Raw genomic sequence first — 20308 nt, forward strand, 5'->3', positions numbered from 1 at the left:
AGAGATAGACCCGATACTGGAACGCATACTAATAAGTTGGGGATGATGCAGCCCAGGCCAGGGGGTGCAATTATACACAACATCATGCCCCCTACTCTGTAATGTCAGGGGTGCTGTAGCATCCCCAGCAGGGGCGGCTCCAGGATTAAGAGGGAGCCTTAAAAAATTAAAGGGGGCGCACGCGCCCCCTCCCCCATTTTCTCTTTTTATTTCTTTTGTTTTAGCAAAAAATAAAGGGGAGGCGCGCCCGATGCGCTCCCCCTGGATCCGCCCCATAGCGCCACTGCCCAGCACCCCCCCCCCCCCACCATTCCCAGGGGTACTTGACGGATGATCGTAGGTCTCAAACATTACGAGTATTTGCTTTTTACAAACGCCATGATCAGTGATGTTCACATGTAATAATTGTTGCTACCTTCAATTACAAAGATGTATTCAAAGCCATGTAAGTGGCTGTTGAAATGAACGATCATTTAAAAAAGTGGCACGTGATTTTAAGACACGTGACCCGAAGTGTAGCAGAATCCTCGTACTTTTTTCTATTTAATTCCACGGTGAACTGTGATTTCGCGTTGAATGAAGCGGTGAGTTCGAGTCGCATCTTCCCGTGACCCCGCCGTGATTCAGGCTCCTCGCTCGTAGCTCGCGTGGTACACAGAATTGTGCAGGTCAGCTACCAATATTTACCCAAGCCAAATGTTCCGTGCCCTTCATAAATTCATCATCGCAGTCGAGCCAATCCACTTTGTAGGTGGTGTTGGTACTGTGTTGGGAGCGTGTGGTGTTGCTTCTCTAGGACAAACTCGGTTTGCAAGTATGGTAAGTTCTGTACCCTCTCTATTTTATTCTCTTTTAGTGGCAAGTGACAATTGCATTACGAAGTGAATTTATCTCTTATCATCGTCGTGGCTATTGGTAAAGCAGAACAGGAATTATTGTATGAAAACTAGACTAGCCAAGACTAGTAGTAAGGCATACAAATGTAGGTCTAGACTAGAGCTAATTTAACTGTCTGTTTCTTTGTCTGTTAAATTAAATTTAAATTAGGGCCTAGGCCTACAGGTAGAATTTCTACTTTGCTTTGCCTTCGGCTTTAGCACTATAGGTCTAGATGACTATGTACAGTAAATTTACTATGGACTAAAGTTAGACCTAGTTGAGTGAAGTATGGTTTGTGTAGTGACTAGGATCTAGTCTACAACAAGTAGGACCTAGAATTCTAGAAATGTTGACTGCTTGACGCCTTGGCTTGAGATTCAGGTTTTGGGATGGGCAGGGTTTCGAGAGGAACTCCAACAAGACATAAACTTTAGAATAGACACTAGTTTTCTATATATAGCTATGCCTAACGTTAGATGTAAAATTAAGAAATCTAACTTTAACGTAAACTTGTTTTGTTTAAAATTTTATACATGTAGGGCCTACTATAAAATCACTAACATTAGCAGACACTACACTGAGAGGGGTGCAAGAAATAACACCCACCCACCCACCATCATGCCCACTTTTACTGCCCTGGACTGTTGGAGGCACTGAATAGTGAATCCAATAGGTCTAGACGTCTATAGGCCCTAGATCTAGACTCTAAAAACGGTTGTTAGGCCTATCAATCTAGTTGTTAGTAATGTTGTACTAGTAGGCCATACAGTATTCAAATTTAACTAGAAACTGTGATACGTGTAATAATAATAATAATAGTGAGACTCTTGTAGAGCGCACATTTCTACCTAAAAAAGATACTCAAGGCGCTATAGAACAGAGTACATATTGTGTCACGTTACAACAGTATCACAGAAAATAATAAGACAATAAACCAACAAACAATATATACGTACACATACATTACATACAGGCATACAATATTGTCAATTCAAATTAAAAATATACGTCTTGAGATTCTTTTTGAAACTATCAATGGAAGATGCTTCTCTAAGAGATTTTGGTAGGCCATTCCATAGTTTTGGGCCCATATATGAAAAAGCCCGATCCCCCCAATTATGCTTAATTCGAGGTACCTGTAATTTTAGCGAGTTTGATGAACGTAGATTACGTGGTGGTTGGTGAAGATGAAGAGTATTTTGAAGGTAGACAGGGGCAAATTTGCGCAATGTACGGTAAACAAGAAGAAGAATCTTGAAGTTAATACGTTTTTCTACAGGAAGCCAGTGTAGGCTTATTGTCTAAGCCAATTTATAATTTCTAGGCCAAATCGTGATATTGGTCCCCTCTCGACTAATCCTGGCGCGGGGCGCTATAAAGTGGTGGGGTTGCTGCTGCGGTTACCTCTCGACCAGTCTCGTTCTGCGTGTGCGTCTCCACTATGTGCAAAGTCTGCAGTATGGAGGTTGAAAGAAGTCCCCGGCTACAATGTATGACGAAATGAATGGTGGTGAATGGAGTGGGGACCTACAAGTGTATTTCGCGACAATGCCAATTTCTTTTATTTTTGGAATTAGAAATTAAAACAAAAAAGGGGAAAATGAGACAAGCGGTTGTGTAGTGTTAGTGGATGCTGTGTGGAGGGATCAGCAGCCTTAGGAATCAGGGTGCAGTGTCGCTGTGTTATATTTCACAAAGACAAAGCAAAGTGACTGATGATGGAGCAGCGTGTCATGTACCGATGTAAACAGAAAAATCCATCTAATAAAACTCCAGAGGAGTTTTTCTATCATTTTTCCCCTTTTTTACTTTTACAGACCTCTTTAGAGAAGAGGATTCTGTGAAGCCAGGTGTAGTCTCTGCGGAACATCCTCGAGGACAAGATACGGATCAATCTTTTTTAGTCAGCGCCTGATGTCACAATTCCTCTGTTATATTTTCATTTTTTGAAGTTCCATGAAATGCGCTCTGAAAGGTGGACCTGTGCGCTATACAAGTAGCCACTATTATCATTATCGTTATTATTATTATTATTAGTAGTAGTAGTCGTAGTATATTTCACAAAGTGACCGTATGAAGCAGTGTGTTTAATATCACAATTAAACACTACATAAATGTATTAAATTGTGATATTTCTCGAAAGTGATATGAAGAATCGTGCGATGTCACAATTTCTTTGTGATTTCATAATTGCTTTGTGACATTATTTCAAAACTATTTGGAAAATGTTGTTACAAGAAGTGACATTTTCCAATGGATAATCTAGTAGGCCATACTATAGAAGGTCTCAGTTGTCTATCATAGAATGTCAAACATACCAACATTCAGAAAAAGTTGAAAATGATACGCTTAAAGCTCTTTTGACCTGTCATGAGAGGATACATTTTTGATCCAGAATATCTAATTTGATCAGATCTCACTATCAGTCATCTTCTCATGCTGATACTACTGCCAGATTCAAGGTTGCACAGGACCAGGGCAGGGGGTGTTTCATGAAGAATTTAGGCCTAAGTCGAACTGAATAGTTAAGGTTGACTTAAAATTATGGTATCATGCCGAGCTGGTTTCTCTTTTCAGTTTTACCTAATGGTTTTCGTGATCCACTTCAACTTGTTATCAAAACTGACAGAAAACCCCTGTTGTCCCTTACTTTATGTACAGTAGTTGATTAATGCCTGTATGAAAAAATCTCCAAAATTTTCATTCTTTCATGAAAGTTAGAATATTAATTGAAGTCACACACAGCCAACCATAATTTGAAGTTGAACTTAAAATCTGAGTTTGATTAAGTTCTTCATGACCCCCCCCCCCCCCCAATGTTAACAGAAACCAACTGAATGGGGCCCGTGTTTCTACACAAAGAATCTAGGTCTATCTTATATTCTTTAAGTATGGTATGCTGTGTGTGTCTTCAATGGTGCTCTATTAAACTTCCAAATGAAAATAAAAATGTTAGACGACAATAGGAATAATCTTTTGTCTTACGAAGAAATCGTAGTAAGGTGGTCAACATCTTCAGAAAATCAGTAGAGATCTTAACTTCTGATATCGACTTTAATTCTTTTTTAAACACCTGCCCAAGGTCCAGCAGAATTTGTCCTGAACAAGTAAATTTCTACAGATAAACGTATGAATATTTATGTAAACAAGATCTACAATACATGCATCTAGTGTATTGTCAGTAATTACCTCTGCCATTAGTGCCAAGGAAGGAATCATGTTTTCATGCGCGTTGGTTTGCTTGTTTGTCTACTTGCAAACTACAGTGAAAATTGTAACTCAAAAAGCTGTGAACTTATGTAAATGAAACTTGCAGGTAAAGATGATAATGTCAGAAGGAACAGGTGATTGAATTTTAGTAGTGAGCTGGGTAATTTTTCGGATTTTTAAAAGACTTTTTATAGATCTTTTTGCAGATAGGGTCACTGAACTTAGGAGTTCAAGCTGTAACCGTTACATATTAGAGGTTTGCATTTATTAGCACTCTAAAGCTTGTGTTCTGCTCGAATGAGGCGCTGCGCAGCTTGAAGTTGATGACATAAACATAAGGCATCTATAGTGGGAAGTCGGATGATTTTAATATCAGCCTGTGGGTATGAGTTGAAATGAGCTGCTTGGTGGAGGTCAGCACTCTCAGAGTGCTTTTACAATTGTAATTGTGCTTTTATACCACGATCACAGCTTTATAAATGGTGATCTCCAGATATGGGATGGGATTCACTAGACATCTTACCTGTGGAATAGACCTAATGGAGAGACCCCTACTCTCCAACTTTCAAGCCGTCTTCTAAAAATCTCCCATTTTTCAAATTTATATTTATTCATTCATTTTTGTCTGTTTGTTTTTTTACGTAATATACCTATGATGCTTGTAGGTTCAGAGTCTCCCATTTGCCAGGAGGTCCACACAAGAGAATTTCCTGTTTAAGAGAAGCTTGGAAGTTTGGAGTCTCTGCCTGTGGTGTTACTTGGTGTTACGGTCATGATATATAATCAGTATGGGTCTAGAGTAAAATATCCCGTTTGCGGCAGTTTAAGCATTGTTAAGGGTTTTTCCAACTTGTAAACAAATCAGGCAAATTATTTTCAACCATTTCATATATCATGAACAAGATTATTCATTATGCAATTGTTTTCATAAAAGAAATTTACCATTGACCAACGCAGTTTTCATGATTTATTAGGGCAAAACCTGGCACAATTTTTGCCGATAAGGGCGATATGCGACGTAGTATTTCTGCTTGCGGCACGATGTACAACCCCTATGCAATACGCGCGTGCTCTGCAATCTTTAGCTGAACGCCTTCACATGTCTCGCGAACATTGCGTAAGCCCCAATTCCCATTGCGAAAGCACGTGAAAATAGCGGGCGCACATGCATTGGCCGCAAACAAGATCGCAATTCTGGCAGTGTTGTTGATGTCTTTCTCATGTTTTTCTGAATTTTTTCGATGGTAACATCCACTTTCCGAACAAAAATGGCGGCCCACATCAGCTCGCAAAAGTTCTATTTTATGTGAGGATATGTTTTCAAAATCCATGAGCGTCGGGAAAAGGACAAAAAAATCAAGTTTCTTGGACCATTTAATATTTCTTAATTGTTATGTTAAGCAGTACCGAAAATTTTATTTTGGATGCGATATGTTGTCAGGTGAGAAAATTTCACTTTTGTCAGAGATTGTGCCCTTTTTATCGGTTGGTTTTTGTTGATTGCTAGTGTGTTAGTGTGTAGTGTGCATGTAACAGTGCAATGCTGTGTTTAGCGGTATATTACCGTGTATGTTGTACACTGCCGCGAACGGCTGCACGGCCGCTTACTGACGCAGTTACTCTATACAAATTAGAAATATTACATAATTTGGTGATGCTAGCTCTGTGGCAGATGGTACTGTTACTGCATGTCATCAAAACTAACCTCTACATTGTATCATGTAGCCAGCAGAATTGTGGGAACACAGCATGGACACAAAGAGCCAACCTGATCATTTTTGGTTTGGCCCAAATGTCTCAAATTACATGAAACACACAGGATATCAAGCACTTTTTTTTTCATATTGTGTGTGCTTGGTGTTTATGGTGTAGGGTCTGCTCAACATCTGTCCTTGCAGGCATACGTATATGTAGTATGATAATTGCAGTTATAATGAAGGAATGTAGTAGGTACAGTGTACACCTGTTGTAGACTTTACCTTTTTTATGTTACCTGTACTATTAAAGTTAGATACTTGTTCAAGTCCAAAATTTCCTACCAGTCTTAACAAAGAATTCTATTAGCCAAGGGTTATTTGGTTTGAAAGAGCTCTAGGAGCCAAAGATGGTCAATAATAGATGAGAGAATACAATAGCCCAGGCCCATTTGTACACCTTAGAGTGCGCTCCTTACATGCTGTTTTGAATGGATGGAACTTACAGTCATGTAGTCTTATAATGCAGACCTTCAAAGCCTGTTTCATAAGTTTAATTTTTGCAGATTATAGACAGGGCTGTCGTTTATAATCAAATATTGATAGCTATGAGTGTCATAGTGTCATGATTTTCTGTTCAAAGAGGACTGTCTTGAAACCTTGTTTGATGTATCGGTTCGTACGCCATCTTGTCCATCCAAATTTCTCTTAGGTTTGAAAGGCATTTGACTGCAGCAGCAGCAACAACAACAACAACAGAAGACATATCAGAAGATATATTAGAAGACTGCTTATTACTGTACCCGAGTGAATAAATTTAATGCAAGTGCAAAATTATGTGGTGCATCAGCAAAAAATATTGTTTCCTTTTCGCTTCTTGCTTTGCTTTGAAAGCAAGATGTCTGTCATTCCAGACTACAGCTTTGCAAGCTCCTTAAAATAATATATCACTGACAATAGAATACAAGCTCAGTGTGTTACGAACCTGGTACTCTTCTGTTGTGTGTGGTTGAGCCATAGAATTTGACAGGAGTATAGTTTCTCAAGCATATAAGGATTGTGTAACTGTTGGGAAGGATGAAAGATGATCCAGGTCTTCAGATATTATAGTTTTTTCAATGTTTCACATAAGCTGTATGACCACGGACATCTCGCAGGAGTATTGATTTCCATAGTGTTTGTGTGTGGAGTCATGTCTTAAAGTCCTTTCTGCTGGCAGAGCAACCCTACAAGGTGGATTAAATACTGTCTGAAGTGAAATATCTGCCTCTACTCTGATGATAGTGGCAAAAAGGAAAAAAAAATCAAGGATATAGCACAAATACAATCATTTGATTGGTGTGTGTGGAGACCAATGTACATGTAGAGGCCATCTTGTAGAGTGGACGTTGACCATTGCTGTGCAGGTCAAGATTTCTTCCCTGGAGTACTGTGTTTTGCGAAGCCACTAGATTTCCTCGTGCCTGTTGTGTGTTTTCAGTCATACCACACAATGAATACTAGAGCTGATTGGCATAGCCTGTGCTAATATTTAGCTAGTAGAGAGAAATACTGATAAAGGACGAGAGACCTAATTGATAAGGGTCGATATGTGTTCAACAGCGCAGTGCGTACAGACGGCCGATGCCCATGAAGTGAGTACAGATGAGCAAACCATTCTCCGTTTTGAAATAAGGGATGCAAATAGGGATGCAAATATTGTTTGCATTTTGTGCTTCAATTCATGAAATTGTGAAAGCATCCTGCCTGCCAACCTTTGGCTACCTCAAGCTGTTTTTATCTACCCCCCCCCCCTCCCCCCACCTCAACTTCGCTGAAACATGTGCTCTTTAACAGTGGATTTTATAGCTGAATCATTTGGTAAATATTTAAAAAACAGTTTGATTTTAATATGGGGTACATTGCATTCAGTGCACTCCTCTATTCTATGATATCCCTAATTATCAAAGGTGTTATGTCATCCCATTCAGTAGCAAACAGTTTACATTAAAGTTTGTAATGTACAGTTAGAGAAAACAATTAAACATTTAATGTACTTAGTGTGAAATTTAAAAGTTCTCTGATAATGGTTTCATTGCATTCCTGGTATTACTTCAGTGTGCTTCATATCGTGCAAGTTATTGATATATGAACTCCCACCTACATTTTCTTTTTTTTTTCTTTTTCTTTTTTCCTGTGGCCTCTCTATTCTTTGCTAGGTATGTAAATACTTCAATGGTATTCTTTCATCAGAGGGCTTGTCATTCACATCTTTCAAGGACAAAGATATTAAAGCATTACAGGTGTAGTTTAGGAGACCAAAGACCGTTTCAACTGCAAAAAGAACTCATTTGTGAAATTTGTGAATGCACTTTGAAATATATTTGATGACAGAACTTGGGGATATTTGCTATCTTTTTTTTTTGGGGGGGGGGGGGGGAGGGGGAATGAAAGGTAAGGTTTATTTGAGCAAACTAGAATCATATTTCCTTAATTCACACAATTGAAATCAAATTTGACCTAGATCATCTATGCCACTTCACTATACTGTAAAATGAGGAATGTTCGCGTGCATTTCAATTTCGCGAATTTCGCGAGCAGCAACATTCGTGAAATTAAAATGCATGCGAAAGTTCTTGCCTACACAATATGCATGATCTGATGCTAGTGGCCATTTGCAAAAATTTCATGCCTCGAGAAAGGTTGTCGGTTCCAATTCATGAAATTTTCAAGTCGCGAATATATCATTTATTCTTGTCTTACAGTATCTATACATGGTTTGCTTTAGCATGGCTTGTCAGTACAATTAGTGTATTTTATATAGACTTTGCTAGTCAACACATAGTAGTACAGAGGTGAAGCAAAGCTTTGCTATTTTTGTTACCCTGTGCCCCAACAGTGTCACTCTGTACAGATATTCTGAAGGATGTGGGGAAATGTAAGGTATGAAAAGCCACCGAAATTAAGGAATCCTCACAAATCATCTTCTCTAGAACCAGAAGTGATAAGCTTAGATGTGCCTTTGAGTGGAGTGGTGGCTGCAGTTTCAAATTTGTTCATGGCAGAGCTGGGGGATGGGCCCTGCATGTGTGTGTGTGTGTGGGGGGGGGGGGGGGGGTGGATCCAAATCAGAGCCTCATTATCTTATTTTATCTTTTCATTCCAACACATGGTGAACATTTTTTATACCAGTGTGATAAGATGTATAAGTTTAGCCAGGGAGGTGAAAGAGAAGAGAGAACATCTCTCTTCCACCTCCCTGGTTTAGGGTTCATACAAATGGACATCCAGCCCTCACTCTCCAAGGGACACCAGGGCCCCATTTCATGAAAGGTTGATATGATAACAACTCTTGCTGGAATGACAATTGGCATGGTAACGACAAGAATCCAGCTTCCTGATTGGCTGTTGCTATTGGAAGTTGCCATTCCAGCAAGAGTTGTCATCCAGCATCTTTTATGAAATGGGGCCCAGGACTCAACATTAGCGTTGGCCCAGTGGCCAGTTGTCACACACAAAAAAAAAAAAATTATCTGGGCCACCGAATTTCCAAAAAGGCTTTCCCATGATGGCCTGATGAAGCAGTTTAATTTTGTATTTTGAATTTAAGATTTTAGTCACTTACATGGCTGACCTGAGGAAAATGTTGGTGTCGAGCCCTCGACACCCCCTTAATTGGGACCTAAGAACCGCTGAATCTAAGAAGAAATACAACCCCCACCACCACCACAACAACAGCAGCAGCAACAACAGCAGCAGCAGTAGCAGCAGCAGCAACGACAACATCACAGTGAATGTGACGTCAAGATTATGGTAGACCCAGGGGCGGGGACCAAAGTTTGAGCCAGTTTGTACCTTTCGGTCATCTTTTTGAATATATGCTGATGCATAGTCAAATCTTTGACATACTTTGCTGGTAATTTTGCCAGTGTGATAGAATAAATTATACAGACTCCGTGCTCAATGTCTCCTCCCCCCCCCCCCCCCCCCCCAAAAAAAAAAGCAGCAGCAGTGTGTGGCACATTGATAGAGTCATGGGACGGTGCTGTGCTGAGTCTGTTGGAGACATCTAGAGTGATTGCATCTAGTTGTTCCCTTTTTGTTATTTCATGGCTGCAATTTTGTTGCTTCAAAATTGAGATGTTTTTCCAGAGCTTACAGTTCATATTTCTCTTCCCGACATGCATCAGTTGCTGAGAAACCACATAACTATGGTAGTTTGGAAATTGAGATAGTGCTTGATGCTTTATGTGTACAATCAACAGGCATGATATTCTGTAGATTTAAATCTGATTTCAGATTTATTTTCTCAAGTCTATACACATTTTGCTTTTTCCATGTATCAGTTATTTCCATTTTTTTTCAACAAACCTCAATATCATCCCTGAACCAAATAGAGTGTGTGCTGTGCATCAGCATAGCATATTAAATAAAAACTTTTGTTATGAAAATTTAATTAGATAATGCTGCAGCCATTGGAATTTTTACATAAACTTTATATTTAGGAGCTACTGTAAACTGGTCTATGTTCGTAATCGTCCATGTTTTCACTTTGACTGGAATATTTAAAGTTCTGCAAAGTCAAGAGATGTTGAGCCCAGAAACATTTGTGCTTTAACACTATATTATGGTTTAATAACTTGTAAGACAAGAGAAAGGTGAAAGAAAAGGTGAAGAAAACAGAAAAAAGGGGAAATTGATGGACACCCACACATAAAATATAACTGTGCACAGTGTCTCTTTCTCTCGTTGCTATGAAGAGCAAATGAGAAATTTGTCCTCCACATCTTTCTTTGATATTGACCTACGGTGTATCACTGTGTATCTGTTCATCTTGGCATCTGTATACCTGTACCTCACTACACTAAGTTTTGCACTATTGTCCTCTTCCTCCTCCCCCCCCCCCCCCCCCACCCTTTGTCATTTTCTCCATGGAAATACCTCCTATTCATCTCTCTTTAAGAATGCTCATGTAGGTCTGTCGCTTGTTCATCTGGATATAACTCCTTCTCTTTCCACTCGCTGAGACTATATGTACATGAAGATTTCCTTGTCGGAACTCGATTTTCTGCATACATTGAGCTTCAGTTGGTGCTGCCTGTAGAAAAATACCGATTTCTGCATGGCTGGAAAATACAGCTTTCTGTTGGAGCAACTGGTCTATTCGAATACTCTGCAGTACAAATGTATACATTGTGCTAACATATTGTGCCGAAAATTTGTTGAGAAGCAACACATTTAGTGTGTGTGTGTGTGTGTGTGTGTGTGTGATGAAATCAGAGGTAGTAATGAGCAATGACAAGGGCACCTGTATGCAGTAGACAATCAGTCGACAGTAATATCAATTGAAGTAGAGAATACGTATGTAAATGTACAGCTGTAGCCTGAGCCAGGCCAATGAAGTATTAAAACTCAATGCCTATAAATTTATAAATTGAATTATGAAAGCTTGGTAGGTTGTGTGAAATCAGGCTGAGAATAAGAATGGATCAGAAACAACCAGCTGAGTGAGACACTGATTATTTATTGTGTTCATTTTTTATCCCCCACCCCCCTTTTCATGTAGGCTGCTGGCACCCAGTCTGACCCAAACTGGTGGAAATCTGCCCAGAATATTTATGAGTTTTCAGCAAAAGACATTGATGGCCAAGATGTTTCATTAGAGAAGTACAAGTAAGTATACATTGCAAAAATATATAATGAAATGTTTCAGGAATATAGCATTTTTTAGATATGAGTGTATTTTTTGTTTTCTATATTGGAAGCGTATAGAACTTCCTGAAAAAGAGCACCTCTTCAACATATTGGCCAAAGTCACTTGCAGGCAGTTCAAATGTTATCGGATCATCATTGTTTACTGTACCTTAAGCACCTTCTGATCTGGAGATTCTCCCACCTGAAACCCCTAGCAAACGGGAGACTCCAACTTGATGTGTGTGAAGCGCATATCACGAGCGCAAAGATCCTTGCGGCCGGAGTCCAGGGCCCGCTTGGGCCCTGGAAGCTCTAATGATTAGGGTTCTTGATGCTCTCTCGTGCTATCTAAGGCTTATTTTTCAAGATACGAAGACAAAAAGTAAGAAATCATTTCAAATGGGAGACACAGAGCCAGGGCGGGAGAAATTAAATCTCAAGTGGGAAGACGGGAGATTTTTGCAAAAGTGGGCTTTCGGCGGGAGATCTCCCTTGGAAAGCGGGAGAGTTGGAGTTTCTGCAATGTCATCTTGGTTTTCAAGATAGATTGGGCCATAAATGGAGTCATTGAATAGAGCAATGTGAAGTGACTCGCCAGGGTGCTACAAACCAATGTGCCCACTTTCCTAGGGCAAGTAAAACTGACTGTAGGGCAAGAGGCATTATAAAAAAGTATGTAGGGCCCTCCCCATTATTGCAGACATGTGGAAGAAAAATCTTATGTTATGCCCCCTAAATGAAGGCAAGATCAGAATACTTTTCCTTCTTTCTTTTTTTTTTTTTGGGGGGGGGGAAGGAGTTGTTGTTCATGATGCAGTATACCTCAGTCATAGATCATAGTTGGCAAATCTTTCTCAAACTCATGGCATATATTATGTACATGTATATGTTTGTCAATATCTTCTTGTCAACTCGGCAGGGGTTTTGTGTGTATGATCGTCAATGTGGCGTCTCAATGAGGTCTAACCGACAAAAACTACAAGCAGCTCACCGAGCTGTACGGGGAGTATGAAGGAAAGGGCCTCAGGATTCTTGCGTTCCCATGCAACCAGTTTGGGAGCCAGGTGCGTATGTTATCTCTCTCAGATTAACAATGCAAAATATGCCCGGGCCCTGTTTCATAAAGCTGTTCGTAAAGTTATGAACAACTTACGAGCGACTGGTGATCAGTTCTGATGTGCTATACGTATCAGAATTTCCACAATTCAGCACAAGAACTGATCACCAGTTGCTCGTAAGTTGTTCGTAACTTTACGAACAGCTTTATGAAACACCACCCTGGGCTGATTGATGTCATGATAAGATAAACAAAGGACATAATCTCTCATAATTTCTTTTGATTTGATTAATAACTAACTCTTGTGTAATTGTATATTGTAAAGTTCAAGTGTTGAACCAGTATCAGGACAAAGGAATTTTCAAAGATGTATTTTAATCATTTTCGTAATTGACTGCATTTATAAAGAAAAACAAGAAAATCTTTCTGAGTGACGCTTTCGATGAGTAATATCTTGTTTTGCTCAGAATCAATATACCATACAAATTAGAATTAAAATAACAATTACTACATACAGTATATAACAATCCACTCAAAAAATTTGGCACAAGTGTTGCTGAATGAGATGACTACTACAGTTTTTGACATCGCATATGACGAAAGATGCAAAGAAAATAAAAGAAAATTCAACACAGTTTTCCTTTTCTCCCGTAAGAAAAGAACCTTTGACTTACCTCTTTCAGAAAGCAAAGGAAATAATATTACCCTTTACATGATATGTCAGTAGAAAGTCAAGGGAAAAGTCTACTTTTCAAGAGAAATGAAATTTTGTTGAAATTTCTTTGCATTTTTTTTTTTATGTGGTTGTTCATAATGTAATGTCACAAAAGGAAGCAGGGAGAATGCAGACAAGTACATTGTACATGGAATATGATTATATTCAGCATAAGTTTTCTGATTTTGACACGACGCATTATTTTGCTCACTGGGACCAACCAAAGCTTTTCTTTGTTATATATGCTCTCATACTGTATTCTTCAAATTTTTTTTCTGTTTCTGGGGCCGGAAATTCATCTGGAAGTAGAAGAAACTTTTTAGATTCCATAGGTTAAATCTGTAACCTGTGAAGACTCATGGCTACCTAACGGCAATGATGTGCTCTGTAGCTGAGATATCTCATTTAACCCATTATAGATTTAGTTTAGGCCCAACAATTGTAACCTCATTGTATCCGGGCTCCGTAGATAGATTTCCCATGTATAAAAGTTCTTCTATGGATGTTTGTCTCACAAAATTTGCTGTCTTTGGTATATTGCCAAAAAACAAAAAAAAAATCTTCGCAGTTGGTGTTACTATGTATTGTACCTGTTATGAGGGAAACAAGATAGTGTGTGTTGAACATTTATTCTGCTTTTTTATGCCTCCGCTACGAAGTGTCGCTGGAGGCATTATGTTTTCGGGTTGTCCGTCCTTCCGTCTGTCCATATGAATTTTGTGGACAATTATGTGAAACTCATCACACATTGTCAAGACATTGTACTGTAGACCTATTAGGAGAACCATGCATTAAGGTGGAGGCATACCAGTCGCCATAGCAACATTTCTAGTTTAGTATACTTCAAAAGTGGATATTTTTGCGTGGCTAATTTTTCGCTCTCGGCCGGGTAAGACAAGTTTCACAGGTTTTTAATTCGGTAGAATCAAGTCCTCAACTACTGGAACATAATATGGCAAGCAAAAATATTTGCGTGCTTTTATTTTTGCACTAGTTTCTGGTTGCGCCAAATGCGCGAAAATTTCTCAACACCCCGAAAATTTCCACTTTTTACAGTAATTTATATAATTTTCAGAAATCATACACACACACTATCTCCCTCTCTTTTTCACTTTCTCCTCAGGAACCTAAATCCAATCCAGAGATAAAAGAGTTTGCTGTCGGAAAGTACAATGTTAAGTTTGACCTCTTCTCAAAGATCGATGTCAACGGAGACAATGCACACCCTCTCTACAAGTACCTGAAGATTAAGCAAAAGGGCACTTTGGGCAAGTGAGTATTCCCCAATACCTTTAATAAGCTAAAGAACACATTTCTTTAATCCTTGCATAGGCACTGGCATGGAGAAATTTATTTTCCTTTTGGAGAATTGACTCTAAAAACAATACATCTGACTCTTTCTGTAGCCACTGCCTAGTAGAAATTATTTTCCCATCAAAATTGATTCTTCATACAAGAAGACAGCAAGATTTTTTAAAATCAAACTTGGAAATGATAAAAAAACCCCCATAACTTGATTTACATGATTTCATAAAAGAGATATTTGTTGCAACCACCTATGTGAGTTAGATGATACAGAAGTAATTTTGTTTGCTTGCATGGTTCTTTTTGTTCTTCTTTATTGTTTCTTAGTCTCACAAGTATTCCACCAGCCAGCACACAAGCTTTGAATAAAATTCTTTGGTATAAGAAATGTAATTGTAGGGATAAACTTGAATCTGTGGCATTGCTAATTATTGTTTTGTAATATTGAACATTGATCTGAGCAATTATGATTTTTGCTGGCAAAGGTTAAGGGTTTGTAGATGCTAAATCAAATTGCGAGAAAACAAAATTCTCACATCTTTCTCACATCTTTATAGTTTAGTTGCTGTGCTCCAGAAATTATTGATACTGTATATTTTTTTTTAATCAGAGTACTCTGTGACGTTTGATATTTACTGTGTTATTTTCTAGGGCTTAAAACTTGACAGTAGATTTTGTGATTGTTGCCACATGCATCTTCCAAGCAAGTACATGTTCAAGGAAAATGTCATGTAGGATAAATAAACTGCCAGTGACATTGATATATATGTATACCGGTAGTAATTTTTGCTGGTGATAAAAGGGTGTGTCCATCCCCACCTTTATGCTATGTAAATAATATAGGCAGATAGATACGTACTGACTAAAATGACTCTACTGTAGCATGTCCCAAGATGTGAATGTGACATTACGTTGAATTAAAACCTTTTTTCTGTCTTGGTTATTTATTTTCCAATTTAGCCGCATCAAGTGGAATTTCACCAAGGTGAGTATAAGAAGATCGAGGTGCCTGTGTAATTTGAATAATCTTGCATTAGATTTGTTTTAACTTCAATAAAGATCTTTCACAAATTCAGAAAAGGTTTGAGATCAAAAGTCAAGATGTAATGCCATGCTAGCTGTAGACAAGGCTCTTGTCCTTTTTCTGGTGTCGGTATCAGCCTTTTATGTCGCCCTCTTGTGTTCACTATCCATATAAGCCAACAAAAAGATAGGACAAGACAACTTTGGCAGTGAGTTTCCCTGCGCTGGTTTTTTTAATGAGGTTCATTGTCCCCACCCACTGGTCTGTCAGTAACATACGTAGGATCCAAAATATAACTTATGTCTAGATCTTCATGCTTTTACGTGCAGAAGGTCACGCTTGGTACTGTTGACAGGCGCTTCAGAGAGCCAATGGGGAAATGTTCCCTTTGAACTTATCAGTAACCACACATGCATATTATCTGCGTTGGGATCTTGATGCAAATCATCCAAAATATACTGGGCGGTATTTATAAAGCTCCCCTTTCTGTTATTGAGCTACAGAGGGCGTTATTGCTATGAAAAATACTGCCCAGGCAGCAGGCTACACTAGCTATAGCATTAGTAGCTGATCCTGTGAGAGCAAGAATTATATGAGATGTAGTTTCTTTTGAATGAGACTTGACTCTAATATCATAACGTTTTTGATATAATTTAATAACAAGGTTCTGAAAAAATTCAGAGAGTAAAGCATCATGTTGAAGTACGAAGTTTCTCCATAATTTGAAATTGAGAAGTAGGCCTACTGTCTTGGATATCCATTCACTAAACTTGATTCATGGTTCATCATGGGTTAAATCAACATATTTCATTTCAGGGCAAAATTTCATTAGTGTAAGATGAGGCATATTCTATGCTTTCAGAAACTGAGTGTTGTTTTTTTTCAATCAAGAATCTGTGTAAGTTATGAATGTCTAACCTCTGTATATTTAACCTCGGGTGTCTTTTTTTTCCTCCAGTTTTTGGTGAACAAGGATGGCATTCCAGTGAAGAGATACAGTCCGACCACAGAACCCTTGGTGAGTAAATTGTGTATCATAGCTATGTATTTGACAAGAGAGGACAATAGGCCTGTCTTCATCTGGTCAGAGTTTCAAAATGGGATGCTATTTTATGGTTGGGAAATTAGGCTGATGTCAAATTAATCTGCTGTTTGTGCAATGAAGATGCAAGTAGCATCTTACTTGATTGGGAAAATTTCCCCAAAAATCTATATATAGTTTGCAAAATAGAGCTCTAATTTGTGAATTAGCGCACTATCTAGGTTACATCTCTATATAAAGCCCAAACTTTCTTTGATGCCATCATTCACACAGCGTGCTGAGCAAGCGAGTCGAGTAATGATGCAAAGTACGCATGCATTAACTATGGGCAAATTTCCCAAGTGAGCTGTTTTCGTGCTGATGAAGATGCACATCGTGCTATTTTCCTAAAACTGCAAAATGGCCCACTAGTTATACCTTCAGTCTGAAGACCCACCTAATGTGTCAGTCCCAAAGAGTAAACATGTGTCTTGATCATTGAATGTTGTGCCATGAGAAAAAGCAACCCCTTAACCCGTTGACATTCTGATTTTGCTACAACACGCAACTTGCCCAAGTATATTCAGGAATCGTCCTCAACGGGTTAATGTGAATGAGCAATAGCACAAACACAGCAAACCATACATAGACTTCATTTAAAGACATGATTTCCCATTTGCAGATGAAATGAAAAACCAGTGTTACTGTTAGTGCTTCAAAATAGTTCTAAAATGTGTGTTCGGGATAGAAACAACCAATGTAAAAATTTGAATGAGTAGAATCAATTTTAAAGGTCCTGTTTCCTTTGAGAACAGTGATTTGAAAAATGTTCAAGATATCACATTTGATGCATATGTGTAGGTCTGCTGTATCACAAAACATCCTAGCGTATAAGAATTTTGCAATAAAACTTGAAATATAAGGAGATATTGCTATTTTTCTCAATAACTGTAGATGGTGTAAATTAAATTATGTCTTTAAATGAAGTCTATGTATAGTTTGCTGTGTTTGTGCTATGGCACATCCACATTAACCCATTGAAGACGAGTCCTGAATAAACTTGGGCAAGTGTCTATGGGAAATGCGTGTTGTTGAATTGTTGTTATCAACATTTCAAAAATCTATATCACTTTTTAAGTTTTGAACATGATCTCTGATTCTCTCTTATGTGTTCTACTGATATTTCTGCATTTATTGAATCCATATTATTATGTGTTAAGGGTAAATTTCCCTGTGGCAGGGGTAGATGCCTGGGCAGGGGGGCCACTGTTGTATATGTGTGTGTCCAAGAAACTGGTCATACGTGTTCATATTTTTTGATCCTGTCCCTGAATCATTCAAATTTTATTTTAAGTTTGAATTTATAATCACAAGCTGTTCCAACAGAATAATACAGAAGATCACAACAGTCGATCTTCTCAAAGACAACATTCTGTTGCACTTTGTCTGGAGAATGTTTCTGCAAGTTAGATTATGGTCTGGTGTATGTGAAGGAATTTATTTTCTTGATGGTAGTTTTAATAGTAGGTGCCAGTATGCCTTTGCTGATGTAATTTCACCCTGCTAAGAAGTAAGAATTGATAAGTAAAAATCAGTACTTTCTGTTGTAGCACCTTTGATCTTCTCGCAACCATATGTTTTGCTTTGCCTTTTTAAAATTCCTTTTCTTGTTCTTTTCTTTTTTTCAGAGCACGCGGAAGGACATCGACAAGCTCTTGTAAACATAGAGAATGGATTTAACGTCAAATAGATGGCATCCACACGGCAGCTTGAAATATTCAAGAAGTATGACATTTTTAAAAAAGTGTGGCGCACATTACACATGGTGCTTTACTCAAATGCTGTTTTACTTTTGGTTAGGAATGGCAATGTGATCCTCTGTCTGATGTTTGTCTGATATCCCCCCATTTTTTGTGAAAGTATAACAAAATTTGATGCTTTGCTTTGGAAGAGTAGTTATGATGTCCCTTGTGTAAAAGAGCATATGTATGGTGATGTAAAAGAAGGGAAACGGTCTGTTCCAAAGACCCTTACCCTGAAGGATTTCACTGTTATTTCACTTTGGGACAGCCATTCTCCTATTGTAGACCAGCACCATGAATATAAAGTTTTAAGATTGTCCAGTAGGGGAAATTGTAGTGGAAAAGCTGCATAATGGAACCTTCGTTAACCCTACAAAGACTGGGGGGGGGGGGGGGGGGGGGAAGGCTTTTTGGGCCCCCCCCCCACAACATTTTTCACGATAAATCTGGAATGTAAAAATCTCGCGCCGCGACATTTCATGACATTTTTCTTTCAAGTCTTGTGCAACTTTTGAGACGAAATTTGCAGCACCCGGGTACGCGGTTCTGAAGTTACACAAGATTTTGTCAGAGCATGTCAGACCAGAAATTGCTCAAAAATGTGATTTCATGTACAAATCCAATGCAAATTCTGTTTCTGATCAAAATTCATAAATGTATCATTATTTTTACTTTAACTGATCTAAATCAATTAATTTCATCATTTTCTATATGATTGAAATTGTGTCACCGATGATTTCCATCGAAAAAAACAATAAAAAACAAAAAGTCAGAAACAACGAAATACATTTAAGAAATTTCAAAAACAATAAAATACATGAGAAAAAATGTTGATACTGCCGTTTTTTTTTTAATGTGCATTACATAAAAATCCTACACAGAGTACCTATACCCAAAATTAGCCGTTTTGGACCTTTAGTTACAGATTTACAGCCATTTTTTTTAAATTAATGCATAAATTAGTATAATTAATTGATGAAAAATAATTTTGAATATTTGAGAAATAATTACCTATTCAGTTTTGTTGATTACCTTGTGGGTGGCCCAATGAGCCCCCCCCCCCCCCCTCCCCCCCCCCTCCCCAGTCCTACGAGGCATAAAAATAGCCCAGTCTTTTTAGGGTTAAGAATTAAGTGTTTATGGAATTTCATGGGAGTGAATAATTGCAAAAAGAATATTGATATCCGATCAAACTGACACATCAATTCAATTTCTCTTTCCCAAAATTTGACCCTTTGCTTTGGCGGATCCTGGCAGGGTGCACCGGGCATGCCCCCCTTTATTTTTTTGTTAAAACAATAGAAATGAAAAAAAAAATGAGGGTGTGTCAGCCTCCCTTTAATTTTGTAAAGGCCCCCCCCCCCCCCCTTTCGGAATTCCTGGATCTAACCCCGCCTTGAGCTTGCTCAGGCTGCCGTGTGGACTGCAAGCCAGCTGATAAATCTCACTAGTGCCAGGCCATGGGCCCCAGCGGTGTCTGTGAATGGTCGACGCCCATGACGGCGCGTTCTAAAACCACACATCCATGTGGCGGGACCAGCCCGATGCCAAGGTCTAAGTTCACAGATGAGAGGCGCCCATGAGTTGACCCTCACAGGTTTTCAGTTGATGCACACTTGTGCCTTTGTAATATTTTAAATGATGGTTGTTTGTTTGTTTTTTCACTTGAGCTGCTTTACTCCTTTTATCTGCATAGATTTCTGTTTTCAGCTGATTTGAATTATCCTGAAAAATATGCCCACTTATCAGCACCACCTCCACATTTGCAGAAATAGAATAGTCGGTAGTACCTGATCTGTGAATTTTACTGCCATAAAGTGTAAGCAGTAGTTAGTCATCAAGTACTGTCTTTATTCATAGCAGATGATTTGTACGGGTTTATTTTTTGAGACCTTTCACGCAGACTCTATGTGAAAATATGATCACTG

The 20308-nt window shown here is 38.6% G+C and overlaps 1 protein-coding gene across 1 annotated transcript; it reads left to right on the forward strand.

Moving 5' to 3' along the window:
- Positions 1-633: 633 nt before the first annotated feature.
- Positions 634-18778, forward strand: LOC139729913 (glutathione peroxidase-like). Its single transcript, XM_071640831.1, has 7 exons — positions 634-819; positions 11329-11435; positions 12376-12520; positions 14352-14500; positions 15494-15518; positions 16516-16575; positions 18267-18778. Exons 1-7 carry the CDS (start codon positions 697-699, stop codon positions 18297-18299), a joined length of 642 nt encoding a protein of 213 aa, XP_071496932.1. The 5' UTR covers positions 634-696; the 3' UTR covers positions 18300-18778.
- Positions 18779-20308: the final 1530 nt, after the last annotated feature.

The sequence above is a fragment of the Diadema antillarum genome, unplaced genomic scaffold (assembly GCF_040938485.1).
Source record: "Diadema antillarum isolate AM-2024a unplaced genomic scaffold, OU_Dant_1.0 seq00000269_RagTag, whole genome shotgun sequence".
NCBI classification, from domain to species: Eukaryota; Metazoa; Echinodermata; class Echinoidea; order Diadematoida; family Diadematidae; genus Diadema; species Diadema antillarum.